Source organism: Hevea brasiliensis, chromosome 6, assembly GCF_030052815.1.
Source record: "Hevea brasiliensis isolate MT/VB/25A 57/8 chromosome 6, ASM3005281v1, whole genome shotgun sequence".
Taxonomy (NCBI): domain Eukaryota; kingdom Viridiplantae; phylum Streptophyta; class Magnoliopsida; order Malpighiales; family Euphorbiaceae; genus Hevea; species Hevea brasiliensis.
Window position 1 is genome coordinate 108,612,463 of NC_079498.1, and position 16,728 is coordinate 108,629,190.

The window sequence follows — 16,728 nt, forward strand, 5'->3', positions numbered from 1 at the left end:
TCTTAGTATTGAAGATGTAGTATTGAAACTTAAGCATGGCAATGATGAAGAATTTAGGGTTGCACTTTGGGGATTGCGTGATTTCATTAAGAATCAAACTATTGATAAAGAGTGGATTAATGATGAAGGAGTTATTCCAATTTTGTTTAATCGGTTGGGCTCAATCAAGCCTCACAGCCGGTTGACTATCATTCAAATACTGAGAATCCTTGCTTCTGTTAATAATGAAAACAAGGTGAACCACAGGAAAATTGATTGTTTTTATCTTTGTGATTTGGTTTCAAATGTGAAAATCTCAACTTGTTAGCTATCTTACATTTTGTGGTAGCGTGCAGGAAAAGATGGCAGATGTTGGATCTTTATCACTATTGGTGAAATCTTTGATACGAGAAGTGGATGAGCGAAGGGAAGCTGTAGGGCTTTTATTGGAACTCTCAGAGATTTCTGCAGTTCGGCGGCGTATTGGAAGAATTCAAGGCTGTATTGTTATGCTAGTTGCTATGCTTAATGGGGATGACCCAACTGCTTGTCATGATGCAGGAAAGTTGTTGATTGCATTGTCAAGCAATATCCAAAATGCGCTTCATATGGCTGAGGCTGGTTACTTCAAACCTTTAGTGCATTACCTAAAGGAAGGTAACACTAGAGCTTCTTTTCACTTTGTGGTTAAGCTTTCTAGTTCACCATGTTACTGAGATTTTGCTGTTGCTTTATGTGCCTTTGAATTCCAAAGCATTGAGTTTTATGAGTTGGGATGTTATTAATCATGTATTGAGATTACTTGTTGGCAAACTTAATGAGTTTGGAAAAGTTGGTCTCAAACGTGGAAAACTCCAATCATTCAAATGATCTAATACTAGAGTATCGACAGGAAATGATATTGAGTTTATTAGATAAAGAGCAAAAAGTAGCAAGACAAGTTATGTCTATAACTTCATTTAGGATGCTTTAAGAGGGATAAACTAAGGTCTTTAAATTGCATTCAATCTCAGATTGCTGGTTATTGACAGTCTCCCTTGACAGATTGATTAAAAGTTTATGCATTAATTGTTTGTAGAAAGATACCTAGCACATATTCTTGTTGAAGGACCATATAAATGTTGGGTGATCAAAGAATTGGAACTTTTAACTTCTCTGCATCTCATCTTACTAATCTGAATTGCAAATAAAATTATCCAAATTTATTATTACAAAATGATGAACTTGTCTATCTTGTTGTTGTCTAAATGCAGTCATCTTGTTTTTTTCAGGCTCTGATATGAGTAAGATCCTCATGGCAACAGCAATTTCAAGAATCGAGCTCACAGATCAAAGTAGAGCTTCCCTTGGTGAAGATGGGGCAATTGAACCCCTAGTCAAACTGTTTAAAGCTGGAAAGCTTGAAGCCAAGTTATCTGCGTTAAATGCATTGCAAAATTTATCAATGTTGACGGAAAACATACAGCGTCTAATCAGTTCAGGCATTGTAGTACCCCTGCTTCAGCTACTATTCTCTGTCACATCTGTGCTCATGACTCTTCGGGAGCCAGCATCAGCCATACTCGCACGGATAGCTCAATCTGAATCTATTCTGGTTAACCAAGATGTTGCTCAGCAGATGCTCTCTCTTTTAAATCTGTCCAGTCCGGTAATTCAGTTTCACCTCTTACAAGCACTCAATAGCATTGCTTCCCATTCTAGGGCAACTAAAGTAAGGAAAAAGATGAAGGAAAATGGTGCATTCCAGCTTCTTTTGCTCTTCCTTACAGAAACTAATATGAAAAACAGAACTGCTGCCTTAAATTTGCTTTACACTCTTTCTAAAGACTTACCAGAAGAATTGATGGAACAGCTCGGAGAATATCATCTTAATAACATTGTAAATATCGTCTCTTCGTCGACATCTGAGGGTGAAAAAGCTGCTGCTGTTGGAATACTGAATAATCTCCCTGTTGGTAATAAGAAAGCAACAGATGTACTTAAGAAATCTAACTTGCTGCCCATTCTGATCTCGATAATAAGTTCAAGTGAATCAACTTCAACGCCCACAACAAGCTGGTTAATGGAGAACATTGCAGGCATATTTATTCACTTTACAGTTCCTTCTGATAAGAAACTACAGCTTCTTTCTGCAGAATTAGGAGTGATTCCTTTGCTTGTGAAGTTGCTTTCAAGTGGGTCATTGGTTGCCAAGTGTAGAGCTGCAACCTCACTAGCTCAACTGTCACAGAATTCACTAGCTCTAAGAAAGTCCAGAAAATCGAGGTGGACTTGTATGCCTCATTCTGCAGAGGCTTTTTGCGAAGTTCATGATGGCTATTGCATTGTTAAAAGCACATTTTGTTTGGTCAAGGCTGGTGCTATCTGTCCACTGATTAAAATATTGGAAGGTGAAGAAAGAGAAGCTGATGAAGCTGTTCTTGATGCACTTGCAACTCTCTTGCAAGATGAAATTTGGGAAAGTGGAAGCAACTATATAGCCAGAATGTCAGTTTCCAAAGCAATAATAAAAGTTTTAGAATCAGGAAATGCAAAAGCTCAAGAAAAAGCACTGTGGATATTGGAGAGGATCTTTAGAATTGAGGAACACAGAACACAATATGGAGAGTCTACTCAGGTGGTGCTCATTGATCTTGCACAAAATGGTGATCCGAGATTAAAATCAACAGTTGCAAAAGTTTTGGTGCAGCTAGAGCTCCTGCAAGATCAATCTGGTTACTTTTAAGAGAATTAGTCATTTAAGCAATGTTGCGCATGCAATTTTGTTTTATACTTTCATACGCATTGTTGCTTTATGACTCTGTTCATATTATTTAATTTTTTCCCCCTATTTATTATATTATTTCTTTTTTTGAGATGAACAATGAAAATCCAGCAGTCCTGATGTAAAGTAGAAATAATATTTGAGGTTGCAATTGAAAAGCTAGCATTGCAAGTGTTAATTAATGTAAAGATGGTTATTTGGGTGATGGATATTTCTATTTGGTGTCTGTGCCATCTTAGCATAGTTGAGAAACCCAGGAAGAAGTTTGTTTCATTTTTTGCATGGTACTTTTAGCTAGCAAAGTAATCGTAGAGTTCCTCTTTCTCTACGAGTCATTCTATTTTGCTTTGGCAATTCTAGTTAGAACTTTACTAGTGAGGTGGGTGTATTACTTCAATGAAAAGTCAGTTTGAAGAAGCGAATATGATGGGTGTCTATCGTCTTTAAGATTTAATGTGGAAAGTTCGTCCTGATATACACTTGTTTGTCTTGCATCAGAAAACTACATATCACCTTGCTTATGATTCTTGTGCTTGAAAGATCCTGTATATTGTATTGATAGTTATATGAAGAGTTATTCTTTTAACAAAGAATATTACTGACTTCATTTCAATGCAGATTAGGTAGATCTTGCCCCTAATCTCATCTATCTGTCAATAAAATGAACCCTTATTAACTTGGCTGGTTCCAAGTCTTCATTAAGGAAATGGCTTCATAAGAAATTACAGGCTTAATGAAGTAGAAATTTGTTGCTTCTTCTGAGTTTTGCTGCTCTACTGATTATTGAAATTAATGTCGGAGTTATTGGGGTCTTCAGTTTATGTGTACATGCATGCACGTGTGAAATTCATTTCATCTTTCAAAATCAGACCTGAAAAATCTGCAGATATGATGCACTATATGTATTCAGGTTCAGAATCTTTCCTCTTTGACATCATATAAGGATTTCTGATAAATGAACTACTTATTTAGGATTTAGCCAAAGAATGAAATTGAAGAGTAAGATCAAAGATCTGAAAATTATTGACATGATCTCAATTTCTTGTAGGTGGTTTTATCAGTATACTTTTTCGGTTTCCTCCCTGTTCCTAAGGCTCAAGTAAGAAAAATCATGCTTATAACATTATTCATTATACACACAAAAACTGTTCCAAATACATATATATGTCTATAAAACTTCAAAATTTCCAAGGACTCCAAGAAGGAACCAACTCGAGACCACAAGCTTGAGCCAGACTCAAAGAATTACATATATCTTGCACAAGGATATATATAAAATTATTCAATCAAACAGTAGATACATGAAAAGCTAGGTGATGTATATGGATCAAGCCTGGTGAAGATGATTTTGATCTGCTGCAGCCTCTCTCATCTAGCCTCTTACCCAACCACAACAGTGGTATCAAAGCACATGTCACAGATCCAACAGCAACACAAAGCAAAGAGGCTGCATAGTTGATCAAGAAAAATTGTCCAAAAATATACTATTATCATAGGAATTATAAAATATTGATCCAAAGATATGAAAATAAATAAGATTAATTAAATTGGAGAAGAAAGAAGACTTACCATCCTTCGAGAAAGCTTCTATCCCCCTTGGGTTTTACGACGTGCGGACAACATTTTCTAATCTTAACTGTGAGTCATTTTAGTTTAGAATTCAAGTTAGTTCAGAAGCTATATCAGAACTTGCAAAATAAATAAATGAACTGAACAACATCAGTTTGTTAACGTGTGTGTCTTTGAGAGAGAATGACCTGGTATAGGCTTTTTCTTGCCCTTGGAACTCTGTTTCTTGTCATTGGCCTTCTGTTTCTCTTGCTGATTTTCCATTGTGAATCAAAATTATTAGGAGGAGAACAAAAATGTACAGGCTATTTAGTGTTACTGGTCCCTTTAAATAATGGCATTGGTGGATGATTTACTTCCATTAAATAAAAATAATTACGAAAAAATTGAGGAATATTTTGGTGGCTTGTTACCCATCATGCATAATCTAGCTTTTGATATTCCTGAAGCATCTCAGAATCAGAATCTCCAGTTACATCTGTAACAGAGTCTATTAAAGAATACAATTATTTACAAAAAAGAAAAGAAAACTTGAAACAGCTGATAGTGACAATGTATAACTGGTTTGGCTAGCATGAAGAAAGTACAAACTAGCTGGACTAGGCAAAACTAATCCCAACTAATTGAATTGATCTGTAGTTGAGTGGCATTTAAGAATCCCACTAAACCAAGGTTTCTCAATCATGATTTCAAGTAATCTCATCAATTAAATTAAAATTGAGAAAATCTTATAGGTGTTAAAGAAATAGTTATTCAATTGAATGCATGTTGGAAGCTTTTCTAGAGGAATACATGTTGGAAGCTTTTTTAGAGGTTTTCTTCTGTAATGTGCATCTACCTGCATCAGTGGACAAAGATGCCTACTGCCTTCAAGAATTTCTGAAATTAGTAAGAGACTTTTGACTTTTTTGTTTGCGAATATATACCTTCTTTTCATTTTTTAAATGATATAGTTTTATTAAATAATATATTATTTACAATATTATTTAATTTATAATTATTCTTTTACTAAAACTATTTCATATTTATTTTTTTATTAATAAAAATGATTATAAATATGCTTTTATTAACATTTTATTAACTAATAATATAAATTATATATTTTTAATTAGTTTGATTATAACATAATTAGATTAGGTTTAATTTCTCTTAATTTTAGTATAATTTAATTATTATTTTTTAAATTATTAAAAATGTTAATTAATAAAAATTTTGGACACAAGCCCATAGGAATCGATAGAAACAGAATTGGGCTATTATATATAATAATAATAGTAATAATATTTAATTTTTAATTATTTTTTATAAATAAAAATGATTATAAATATATTTTTATTAGAGATGGAGTTGGGCCCTGGTTTATGGACCTGTGGGGCTCATTGTAATGCAGTTTTGGCTGAAAATTCTCATTCCACTCAAGAAGTAAAACGACAACAAATTATGTGCATAATAAATATAGCCGAACTCGGCTTACCTCAATTGCGGTCCACATCTGCAACGGCGTCGCTTAGAATCGGCTCAGCTGCATCTTTCTCCTTATTGTTTCCATTGTCTAAAACCCTAGCAAATTCTCAGCTCTCTCCTTCCTCCGGTTTTACAGCTTCGCTCTCTATCAAAAGGTGCTTCAATCCGAGAAATGTTGCGTAGGAACATTCGATTGAGGAGAGAGTATTTGTACAGAAAGAGCTTAGAAGGCAAAGAGCGAGTGCTTTACGAGAAGAAACGCAAAATCAAAGAAGCCCTTGCTGGTAATAACCAACAAAATTCAACCAAATAGTGAAAAAAAGCTCCGCATATGTATTTCTTTGTGTGTGTATGTAGACTGATTCATGTGTTTTCTTCACAGAGGGAAAGCCCATTCCTACCGAGCTCAGAAACGAGGAGGCCGCACTTCGCCAGGAAATCGATCTCGAAGATGAAAACACTGCAAGTATGTCCTTTTTTTTTGAAGTCTTGGAGTGGAGCTCAACTTGAATTTTTTCAGTACTCTATGTGATTTTATGTGTTCTATTTGATTTTATTTGTTGCATAGTTGGGCTTCGCTTGTAATGCATTGTTTACCTTGTATTGTTTGAACTTAGTTCCAAAGACTCATATTGATGATGAGTATGCAAATGCAACTGAAAGAGATCCTAAAATTTTGCTCACTACCTCGCGCAATCCAAGTGCCCCTCTTATACAGTTTGTAAAGGTTGGTGTATCAACAATGTGGCGTCTGTAATTTCTTTCAGTTCCTTCACTCTATCTTTTCTTTTTTTTTATTTTGTTGGTGTTATGTATCTGCTTTTGCATTGATCATTGATTATGATTCAATTGGCCCTTGTCCTGTAGGAGTTAAAGTTTGTCTTTCCCAATGCAGAACGGATCAATCGTGGTGGTCAGGTTAGTCATTTTTTCCTGCTGCAACTGCACTAATAATTGCTGCTTTTTGTCGTTGTTTGAGAATGTGATTACTTGATTACCACTGCAGAGCTGTCTGACTGTTTCCAAGTTCTTATTTTGATTTCTTTATCCTAATGATTGAAGATTCATGTGTTGCCCATAGTTGAGGGAAATTCTGATGGACACCTTGTACTTTTCTCTTAAAAATCTACCTTTTTGTTGGTAATTATGAATTTAATTTAATGGAACCAGTACAAAGAAGAATCATCCTTTGCATTGCATGGTCTGATTTGATGCTAGAGAAAGGAATTTGACTAATTAAATTTGTTGCATGTGTATAGGTAGGAATCTAGATTTGCAGCCTGGATAATTCATGCTGCAAGTCAGAGTGCAGTGCATCAGTCAGTTATATTGCCGTATGGTGCACCATAGGTTTAGGACAATAGTATTTTATATATATATGCGAAAACCTTGGAGTTCTATCATGTGAGGCATATATTTGCATATTTTATTTCTTTGCAGGTTATTTCTGAAATTATTGAAAGTTGCCGGGCACATGATTATACAGATATCATTTTGGTTCATGAGCATCGTGGTGTGCCTGATGGTTTAATTATAAGCCATCTGCCTTTTGGTCCGACTGCTTACTTTGGATTGCTCAATGTGGTATGTATTCTTGTTATTGTTGTATCTTTTGGGCCTATGATTTAGCTGATTTGTTTGGGCTGTAAATATACTAATCAAGTGTTCAACTGTAGGTTACTAGACATGATATCAAGGACAAGAAAGCCATTGGAACAATGCCTGAGGCTTACCCGCATTTGATTCTTAACAATTTTAAAACAAAGGTGCTCACTTCTCAAGTACCAAATATTTGTATCTCAGTTTTTGTATTTAAATTCCTAATGGACGCTTGGCAGTTGGCAGTCATTGAATGATCTTATTATTTTTGTAAAAAAGAAACTATTCTGTACATGCCTGCTAAAGTTGCAGCTTTATTGCTGGCAGGTTGATATTCAAAGATCCCATATATTTTCTTGTAAATGTGATCAATTGACGTTGAACTTACTAAAATGACTATAAGATGGAGGCAAAATAATGTGGGATTTTATCATTGGAACCCCAATAAGATCCATAACTGTATTGGTTTTATTGTGCATTATCTGCATTGATATGTTTGTAGGGTATTGACAACACTATGGGAGTAATTAGGCAACGAAAAGCTTATTTTTAATTGTTTTAGAAATTAGCAAATAGGTGTCTCAATAATAAAACATGTGATTGAAATTCACTGATGAATGATGACTATAGGTTTTAAGCCAAATTTATGTGTTCCTGTATTGCAGCTCTGATTTATCCAATATGTTTGTTGATAACTGAATTTTTATTTTGGATTTTATTTTCTTCTGATAGCTGGGGGAAAGGACAGCTAACATTCTAAAGCATCTTTTCCCAATGCCAAAGCCAGACACTAAACGCATTATCACTTTCGCAAATCAGTCTGACTATATTTCATTCAGGTTGGTGCATTGTCTAATTCCTTGAAGGACACTTCTGTTTGTTATCATCGTATGAGTGAAATTTACCCATTGAAATACATTTTCAACAAGTTATTATTGGTGTACTAACGATGACTTATTGTGAGTCTCTTATATTTTTTTATGGGAGTTTGTATTTTCCCATCTTCTCTAAAGAAAAGTTTCTTATTCTCCCAAAATCTCTATTGATGCTTGACCTTGAATGGTGAATCCTATATCTGAAGTTGCTGGTGCACTAAAACTGTGACTTTTGGCATCAGTCAAAACTTTTTAACAGTGTTCCCTTCCCCCTGTGGGAACTTGTCTGCTGCTTTGCTTGTTTTAAATTCTTCAAAACAGATCCAGATGTGGTTTTGAGATGTTCTAGCTCAGAGCTAAGGCTTAAAAATTTGGTTTTGCCTAGGAGCTGGAGGGCCTGACCAGCAAATTCTTCTGAGAGCTGGGGCTTAAAGTCAGCTCATTAGGTTGGCAAAAGAGTCCAGGCCAAGTTGAACCTCTTAAATAGCTTAAATTGCACAGTAAACTAGTATAGTATGCTGTGCTACCCGCTTGGAGGTTTGCCATGATGACCTTAGAAACTGAAGTTTCACAAATAATTCATAGTATCTTGAGTGTTCTTGTAAAAGATGTTTCTAATTATTATGCAATGATTTTTGAGTTTTGCCTAATGGTGGGAGGCAGCGGTCGTGTACAACCTGCCTTCATTTGTGTACAAGCTCTCTGTAGGTCTGTCCGTCTAAGTCTTTGATGGTTTTGAATTATTGTGAGCAAAAAGTTATGCTGTTGAAAGGTTTTTAGTTTGGTCTGAAGAATTCAAATTGACCAAAAGATGTTAGACTGCAAATACGAACTTGCAAAAATAGCTTGAAAATGCCTACTCAATGACCTTGGAATGTGTAAATTTATTTATTTTAAATGTGGCCAACATGGTTAGTGAGATGTGGTAAATGTAGCTGTGATTAATTATTTGCCACTGGTCTGTTCTTAATTCACTCGTATTTTGTTATTTATGCTCTGTAATATTCACATGTTGGCATTCTTTTTGACTTATCTGTTGAATCTCTTATTCTAACTTGAGCAATGTTGAATCGTATGTATGCTTCCACCCCCTCCCCCTCATCCCTTTTTGTCTGATATTCAGTTGTTACAATTGTAATAGGCATCATATCTATGAAAAGCATGGAGGTCCCAAGTCTATTGAGCTCAAGGAGATTGGTCCACGGTTCGAAATGCGGCTTTATCAGGTAACTGCAATTCCAGTTAATTTACTTTCATTAATTCCTGCCCAAGCTATAAAACTGGTTTGCCACAGATTTTTTTGGGAATTGTTGGTAATACAAAAGGGAGTCTGTTCTTGTTGCAGATAAATTTTGACACTCAATTTGGTGATTGTACCTTTTTTGAATTATTATCTAACAATTCTTTTTGGTTTCTCTTCTTGTTTTGGTTTCCCTTCCTGTTTGGTTATGCAGATAAAATTGGGAACGATGGACCAGAGTGAAGCCCAGATTGAGTGGGTGATTCGACCATACATGAACACTTCTAAGAAACGGAAGTTTATTGGGGATTGACGCGACCTCGAAACCTTCAAACATTTTACCTTTTTTTCTCTGTATTTTGGCAATTTTTTTGGATAGAATATTCTTAAAGCTAATTTACTCTTTATTATTAAAATCTTGTTACTCTATATTCCCTATCTGTACCTTATTAATATGTCAAATAGCGGCAGGACCCTTTCTAAAAGGTTCTCTTGTACATGAGATGGTATTGGCATTTACACAAGGACCAGGCACATGCATTAATGGCCATCTTTCTTTATCGGTTGTGAGTTGACATAGATCTCCACGATTTCTTTCCAAAATAGCAGTTTACATTTGTCAACATTGAACTGCAGTGCAAGGTATCAAAAAACATTGAAAGAAATTCTGAAGCACGAGCTAGGCATTGAAAGACATCCACTAAAAACCATGACAAAGATAATCCAATCAGAAAAGTAAATAAACCTAACCCAGTAGCTTAATTGTTTTTAGAATTCCACGACACCCACTGCGTTATAAGCAGCGTAGCAAATAATTTGAACCCTAAAAAACCAGCAGTCATGCCTAGGGCCTTGAACTCTCTGAGTCCTTCGCTTGAATACTCTGAGTCCTTCGCTTTTCTCCAAGGAACGCAAACATCATCAAATCCAATTGGCAAACATATTTAGTAGAAATGCTTGGATCCATTACCTCTGGCATTACATGGCTCACCACAATCACCTTCCCACCGGTTTGTAAAGTGTCATAGCAATTCTTTAGAATCTTGATGCAGTGTTCATCACTCCAGTTATGAAGAGCCTCCTGGAAAAACATGTATTTTTGATATTAGTCCAAAACTATTTCCTCTTTCAAATGCTTGAAAATGTTGCCAATCAAATCTTGAAAAGTCCCATATGCCTAATTAATTGTATCAACTCCAAGCTTACCTTCATCATAATAGCATCTGCACTTGGAATGTCTGAGAACATGTCTCCTCCAACGTGTTTGACTCCTACATATAATAACACATCTCTGTAAATCCAACATGTTTTGACTCCAATACATCAATTTATCAAACCTGATTTATTACGAATTTAAAATACAAATATGTGGTTTACCTTGCATCTTTATTGTCTCAAGTCTATGACTGAATTTAAACAAGAATTATTTATTTATCTATTTTTATTGGCATACCATGAAGAGTTGGAGCTTCTTTGACCACATGAGGCAAGTCGAAATTAATGGCAGTAATAGAAGGGTACTTGGAAATGACCATGTTGATGGCAACCCCCGAACCACCACCAACATCCACCAAAGATTTAAGTTCCTGGAAACCATGTAGCTATCCAGATCTTTGATCATGATACAAGAGGAAAGGGTATCCATGCATTTGTTGAAGCCTTCACGGATTCTTGATCTGAGTGTACGTAATTGTATATAGGCACATGGGCTTTCTCAAAGGGATTCACCACCTTCAAGAAATTGCGTCCTTTTAGATGAAACCTATAGAACTTTAGCTTATAATTGTTTAGGGTTGGTAAGGAGGTGAAGAGAGCAGCGTTGTTTAGGGTTCAACTCATTTTTTATTGATGCGATGTGTTGGGTTTGGTCGTTCATGAGGTGCTTTTTCTTACTATAATTTATAAATGTCTCAGCTCGCATGAAACTTTTTATCTTTAGTCTTCTTCAATATTCTAACAAAATCTAGGCTGTGTTTTGGAAGATAGGTGGCATTTAAATATCACCCATTTTAGTGGCATTTTCTGCGACTGGATCAGCAAATTTTGGAATGGTTTTATTCATGATTCTTGTGCAAAGCGATGCAATTGAAATCTTTATCAATGCCAAATTGATGTATCACATAGGATGATAAAAGCCAAACTAGTGTATTATCTTTCTTTATTAGCTGACATTGATCTTCACAAGTTCTTCCAATCAGATAAGTAAATAAACCTATACTAGTAGCTTAATTATTTGTAGAATTCCATGACACCCACTGCGTCATAAGCAACATAGCAAATGAGTTGAAACCCTGAAAAACCAGCAGCCTTGCCTAGTGCCTTGAATTCTTTCTCAGTCCTCTGCTTCCCTCCAGGGAACATAAACATCATCACATCCAATTGGCATACATATTTAGTAGAGATGCTTGGATCCATTACCTCTGGCATTATATGGCTTACCACAATCACCTTCCCACCGTTTTGCAAAGCATCATAGCAATTCTTGAGAATCTTGATGCAGTGTTCATCACTCCAGTTATGAAGAACCTCCTATAAAAACATGTATTATTCATATTAGTCCAAGATTATTTCCTATTTTAAATGCTTAAAAATGTTATCAGATCTTGAAAAAGTATATATATATATATATATATATATATATATATATATAAAACCAAGTGTATAATTAATTCCTGGCTTACCTTCATCATAATAGCATGTGCACTTGGAATGCCTGAGAACATATCTCCTCCAACATGTTTGACTCCTACATATAATAGCATATCTTTCTTTGTAAATCCAACATGTTTTCACACTTATATGGCAAATATTTATTTAGAATTTATCTATCATAAACTCATAATATAAATATATAAATCATAAGTCTGAGTGTATTGCCGAATATAAAAAGGAAATTTTCTTTTGATTGGCATACCACGACATGGTGGAGCTTCTTTGACCACATGAGGCAAGTCGAAATTAATGGCAGTAATAGAAGGGTACTTTGAAATGACCATGTTGATGGCAACTCCAGAACCACCACCGACATCCACCAAAGATTCAAGTCCCTGGAAACCGTTGTAGAAATCAAGAACTTTGCTCATGATATAAGAGGAAAGGGCGTCCATGGCTTTGTTGAAGCCCTTCACCGATTCTTGATCTGAGCTTATGTATTTGTACATAGGTACTCCATGGGCCTTCTCAAATGGATTACCACCTTCAAGAATTGCATCCTTTAGGTAAAACCTAGAAAACATTAGCCATTAGTGGATTAATATCCACGAATCAAATAGAATTTGAGAAATTAAACCTCCTAATTAAGCCTCGAATGAGTATATATACTCCTTAGTAATTAATTATTTTTAATATGATTAAAAATTTTAAGTTTATTTTTATAACAGATTAAAAAAACTTTTTAAGAGTAATTAATAATGTTAAAAATATTCTTAAATTGTCCTATCAGCTATTATTATACTTGAGGAAATTTTTTTTTATCTATATTTGAATATATACATTTGTTCAATTTTCAATTGAAATCTTAATTAAAATAATATATATATATATATATATATATATATATATATATATTTTTTTTTTTTTAATTTTCAGATGTATATATTAATAATTCTCTTCTTGAAAAAATCAATATAAAAAAATTTATAAATAAAATAAAATACAAACCACGCCTCAGTTTGAACTTTGGTAGCAGCTGAGAATGCAGCCATGGATGCTCCATCTTTATTCCGAACGAACAACTGACCAGTCGGAGAAAGCCCATAACGCCTTTCAATAAGATTATCGTCAAGGGTTTGCAGAGAACAAGTGAGCAGCGAGTAGCAAGCGAGGAGCCTGAGCATGCGATCTATCATGGAGGCTGCATCTGGGTTCTGAGTGGGAAGCTTAGCAGTGATCTCAGCTGCAGTGAGATGAGCAGCAGGACCTGCTTGAGCAATGATGTCGAAAAGATCTAGCTGCTGACATGTAGCCAGCGCATGAGAGAAGGCATCAACGCTGCGAAGATATAAAGCACAACTATAAGCTTGATCATCCTGTTGAGAATTTGGAAAGGAGGTAGGTTTGTTTTGGGTTGAACTCATTTTTGATTGATGAGTTGGGTTTGACCGTTGATGAGGCGATTTTTCTTACTATAATTCATAGAGGGGAATGATCTAGATGGCTATGTCAACTTGCTTGTCGATATTAATTATTACAGTTAGTGGATCCATTGATATTTCTGGGGAATTTCCTATCTTGGGTCATTTTCATTTTAATTTTAATTTGTCCTCCTTAATTTATGTTCCCAGTCCCATACGTTGACGTGCATTTTATTTTCATATGTTTAAAATTTTTAAATATGAAAATTTTCATTTTAAAAAATTATTATTTAGATATGAAATCAAAACATAAAATTTGTATATTCATGTATTTAATTTATAATAAATTATGTTTAATATATAGTATAGACCCTCTCATAAAAGTGTATATATAAGTAGGGGTAGGCATTTGGTTCGAACTGAATCGAATTAAATTATAAAAATCGAATTTTAAATTTTAGAAACCGAACCGAATCGAAATGGATGAAAAATCGAATCGAATCGAATTGTTTTATTTCGGTTTGGTTCGGTTTAAACCAATCAGTTTTTATTTTTGATTGATTTTTTAATTTAGACTTGATTTTCAAGTCATTTGGTCTAATTTTGACTTTGGTTTGAACCTAACAACCATTAATCAATGAAATTAAACAATTAATATATATAAAATTAAATATAATTCATAAATTTTCCATAAAAATAAATCAATTCAAAAATCGATTCGGTTCGATTTGATTCAATTTGAATATATAAATTACTATTCAATTCAATTCGGTTTAACTGATTTTTTCTCTTTAAAATCGAACCGAACCCAAATAACCGAAATTTTTATAATGTAAAATCGAATCGAATCGATTGAATTTTAAGACCAAACCAATTAAACTAAATTAATTAAATTTGATTCAATTTTTTTATTTAAATCGAATTCTGCTCGGCCTGTATATAAGTGAAAGTGTAACACACCAAAAGTATATATATATATTGAATATTTTTTTTTTATATTAAAATGTGGTAAGGTCAACATCGCCTCTTAATTACTTAATTTTAATTTGTTTTAGCACCTAACCACCATTTAAAAAAAAATAATTTATTTTTTTAAAGAAAATATCAACCATATAAGTGGTAAAAATCATTAATACGTAGCTGAAAATTAGATATTGACAATAATTAGAGTGCACATGTCCTAGTCTTACAATTATTACAATAGCCTTTGCTTTTCCATTTTACATTCTACAAATTGCAGAGGAAAAACATAGTAAAGTTGACTAACAGTGTCGTTTTTGAAAGCATTTCCAAAGCACAATGTCCTTTAAAATTAAGGATTTTGCTCCTTCATCTTCAAAACCAACTCAATTTCGATTCCATCAGTTTGACTGAATCCAATGAGAGAGATTTTTTTTTCTTTTTTAAAAGAAAAAAGAAAAAAAACATTGGATTGGAGCAAAACTGTTTGGTTCAATTTAATCTAATTTAAAAGAAAAAGAAAGATGGTTTAATCTGGTACAAACTCTTATCAATTTCAATCTGGAATTTAACTGGACCAAGTTCCATTCCTAAACCAGATGGGCCAAATAAATTACTACAAATTATAATGATTTGGGACATACTTTTTGTTTTTTACTCTTCCAAGCTACAAAACACTTTATTTGTTTCCATCACTATACAAGGATTTAGAGAAGCAAATGCAAGGAACTCAAGATCATGTTCTAATATGGCCATTATGTTCTCATCTAATGTCATCCATGCTTCTATTCCGTTGTTCTTTCCAATATCTTTCAAAATTATGAAATTGGAGTCACATGGACTATCTCTCCTAGCCTTTCCAAATATGCCAACCCAAATGGGCTTTCCCCACCCGAAATCAATTTCACTGAAATCAAATGTATGCCAACTAAAGAAGCTGAATACATCTGGGTTTTCACTGGCCATCTCTGCTAGTCTGTTTAGGTGCTCATAAATGGCAGTACACCCCTCTCCAGATAGTTTCTTTAGGTACTCACTATTGATTCTTCCAACACCTTCTCTTACTAGGGCCACTAGTTCTTGCATCCTCATCTCTGTCTCATCTGGGTCATAGCTAGCGATTGCAGACCAAACAAGATTTCCTATGGAATATCTTGACAGGCGTGGTTTTGTTAGTCTTCTTATGTTCACAGCTTGAGACATAACAGATGGCCTTGTGGAACCTGATATTGATCTACAAGCATTCATGCAAGATCTCCAAATGAAAGCACACAATCCTTCAACCCGAGTTGGGCTCTGTATGAGTTTACTTCTTCCTTTGGCTGACAGGGTAGCTACTGCATTGGCGTCAAACACGAATCTTCTAGTCCTGAATCTTCGTTTGCTAAACCAGAGGCTTTCCATTAATGATGTGTAGTGAGAAGGTAATGATTCTTGAGGAGGAAAGAGCGATGAAGCATCAGATAAATTAGGATGTATAGCTTCATTAGCGGAGCCTCTTGCATTGGCTGCCCAGCTTTTAATGAAGGAACTCCCGGTAATTCCATCATTGATCTTGTGTGAGAAGCACATACCAAGCGCAAATCCACCACAATCGAACATGTTCACTTGCACAGCTGCTTGTGCGACCGTTGGATTTGGTTGTTGGCAAAAGGATTGGCATGGAAGGAATTGGTTAAGTAACTCCATTTGAGGGTGTTGAAGGAAATCAGATAAATGACCCTTTACTCGAGCTTCGATAAAAGGAACACCCTCTTCGTAGTTATGGATGACGAAATTGTCCTTCACCCTTCCAGAGAGAGGGTAGAAGGGAGTTAGAGTCTTTGACAGTGTCCATTTTAGCTGAGTTAAGATTTGGGTGCTTTTCAAATGAGCATCGTTGGTGGGGTAGAAGAGAATGAGTGGGGAATAGGATGCGGGAGTAAGCTGATCTAGAAGGCAGAGCTTGAAAGGTTTCAGATGATGAACAGGTGAAGAAGGTTTAATGCTTTCCACTGAAATGACAGCAACTTCCATAACTTCTATACTCGATGGTTTTCAGTTACAATGCAGGAAATTGGAAACTAGTAGAAAAAAAAGGAGGATTTGCACCTCTCTACCTTTGCAATTTTCCAACTCTTAACAGGATCTCAAATGCCTGCACTATGCATATGCCAAGGCATCATAGCCAGGGCCAATTTAACTGACTATCACGCTGTCCTTTCT

General features: G+C 34.8%; 4 protein-coding genes, 1 long non-coding RNA gene and 1 pseudogene across 5 annotated transcripts in view; 2 read left to right on the top strand and 4 right to left on the bottom strand.

Annotated features, from left to right (window-relative positions):
• The window catches only part of LOC110666565 (U-box domain-containing protein 44), a 44,900-nt gene extending 41,979 nt beyond the window's left edge, over positions 1-2,921 (top strand). Inside the window, exons 2-4 of the mRNA XM_058148097.1 lie at positions 7-235; positions 336-636; positions 1,251-2,921. Of these exons, the coding sequence (XP_058004080.1) occupies positions 7-235; positions 336-636; positions 1,251-2,704 (1,984 nt within the window). The 3' untranslated portion in view covers positions 2,705-2,921. The remainder of the gene's footprint in view (positions 1-6; positions 236-335; positions 637-1,250) is intronic.
• Positions 2,922-3,843: 922 nt separating this feature from the next.
• On the bottom strand, positions 3,844-4,651 carry LOC110666626 (uncharacterized). Its single transcript, XR_002497178.2, has 3 exons — positions 4,501-4,651; positions 4,313-4,379; positions 3,844-4,190 (listed from the first exon to the last, which is right to left on the bottom strand). It is a non-coding gene; the product is annotated as an uncharacterized LOC110666626 (long non-coding RNA).
• Positions 4,652-5,783: 1,132 nt separating this feature from the next.
• Positions 5,784-10,050, top strand: LOC110666568 (uncharacterized). The gene is made up of 9 exons (XM_021827102.2): positions 5,784-6,060; positions 6,159-6,242; positions 6,394-6,503; positions 6,644-6,694; positions 7,217-7,360; positions 7,453-7,542; positions 8,108-8,214; positions 9,392-9,476; positions 9,705-10,050. Exons 1-9 carry the CDS (start codon positions 5,949-5,951, stop codon positions 9,801-9,803), a joined length of 882 nt encoding a protein of 293 aa, XP_021682794.1. The 5' UTR covers positions 5,784-5,948; the 3' UTR covers positions 9,804-10,050.
• A 4-nt stretch (positions 10,051-10,054) lies between these two features.
• Positions 10,055-11,314, bottom strand: LOC110666592 (flavonoid 3'-O-methyltransferase FOMT-like; annotated as a pseudogene).
• A 302-nt stretch (positions 11,315-11,616) lies between these two features.
• Positions 11,617-13,673, bottom strand: LOC110666571 (caffeic acid 3-O-methyltransferase). Its single transcript, XM_021827105.2, has 4 exons — positions 13,151-13,673; positions 12,405-12,715; positions 12,172-12,236; positions 11,617-12,019 (listed from the first exon to the last, which is right to left on the bottom strand). Exons 1-4 carry the CDS (start codon positions 13,564-13,566, stop codon positions 11,720-11,722), a joined length of 1,092 nt encoding a protein of 363 aa, XP_021682797.2. The 5' UTR covers positions 13,567-13,673; the 3' UTR covers positions 11,617-11,719.
• A 1,437-nt stretch (positions 13,674-15,110) lies between these two features.
• On the bottom strand, positions 15,111-16,603 carry LOC110666593 (stemmadenine O-acetyltransferase). The gene has a single exon (XM_021827143.2). The coding sequence runs from the start codon at positions 16,537-16,539 to the stop codon at positions 15,178-15,180; it is 1,362 nt and encodes a 453-aa protein (XP_021682835.2). The 5' UTR covers positions 16,540-16,603; the 3' UTR covers positions 15,111-15,177.
• Between the last annotated feature and the right edge of the window lie 125 nt (positions 16,604-16,728).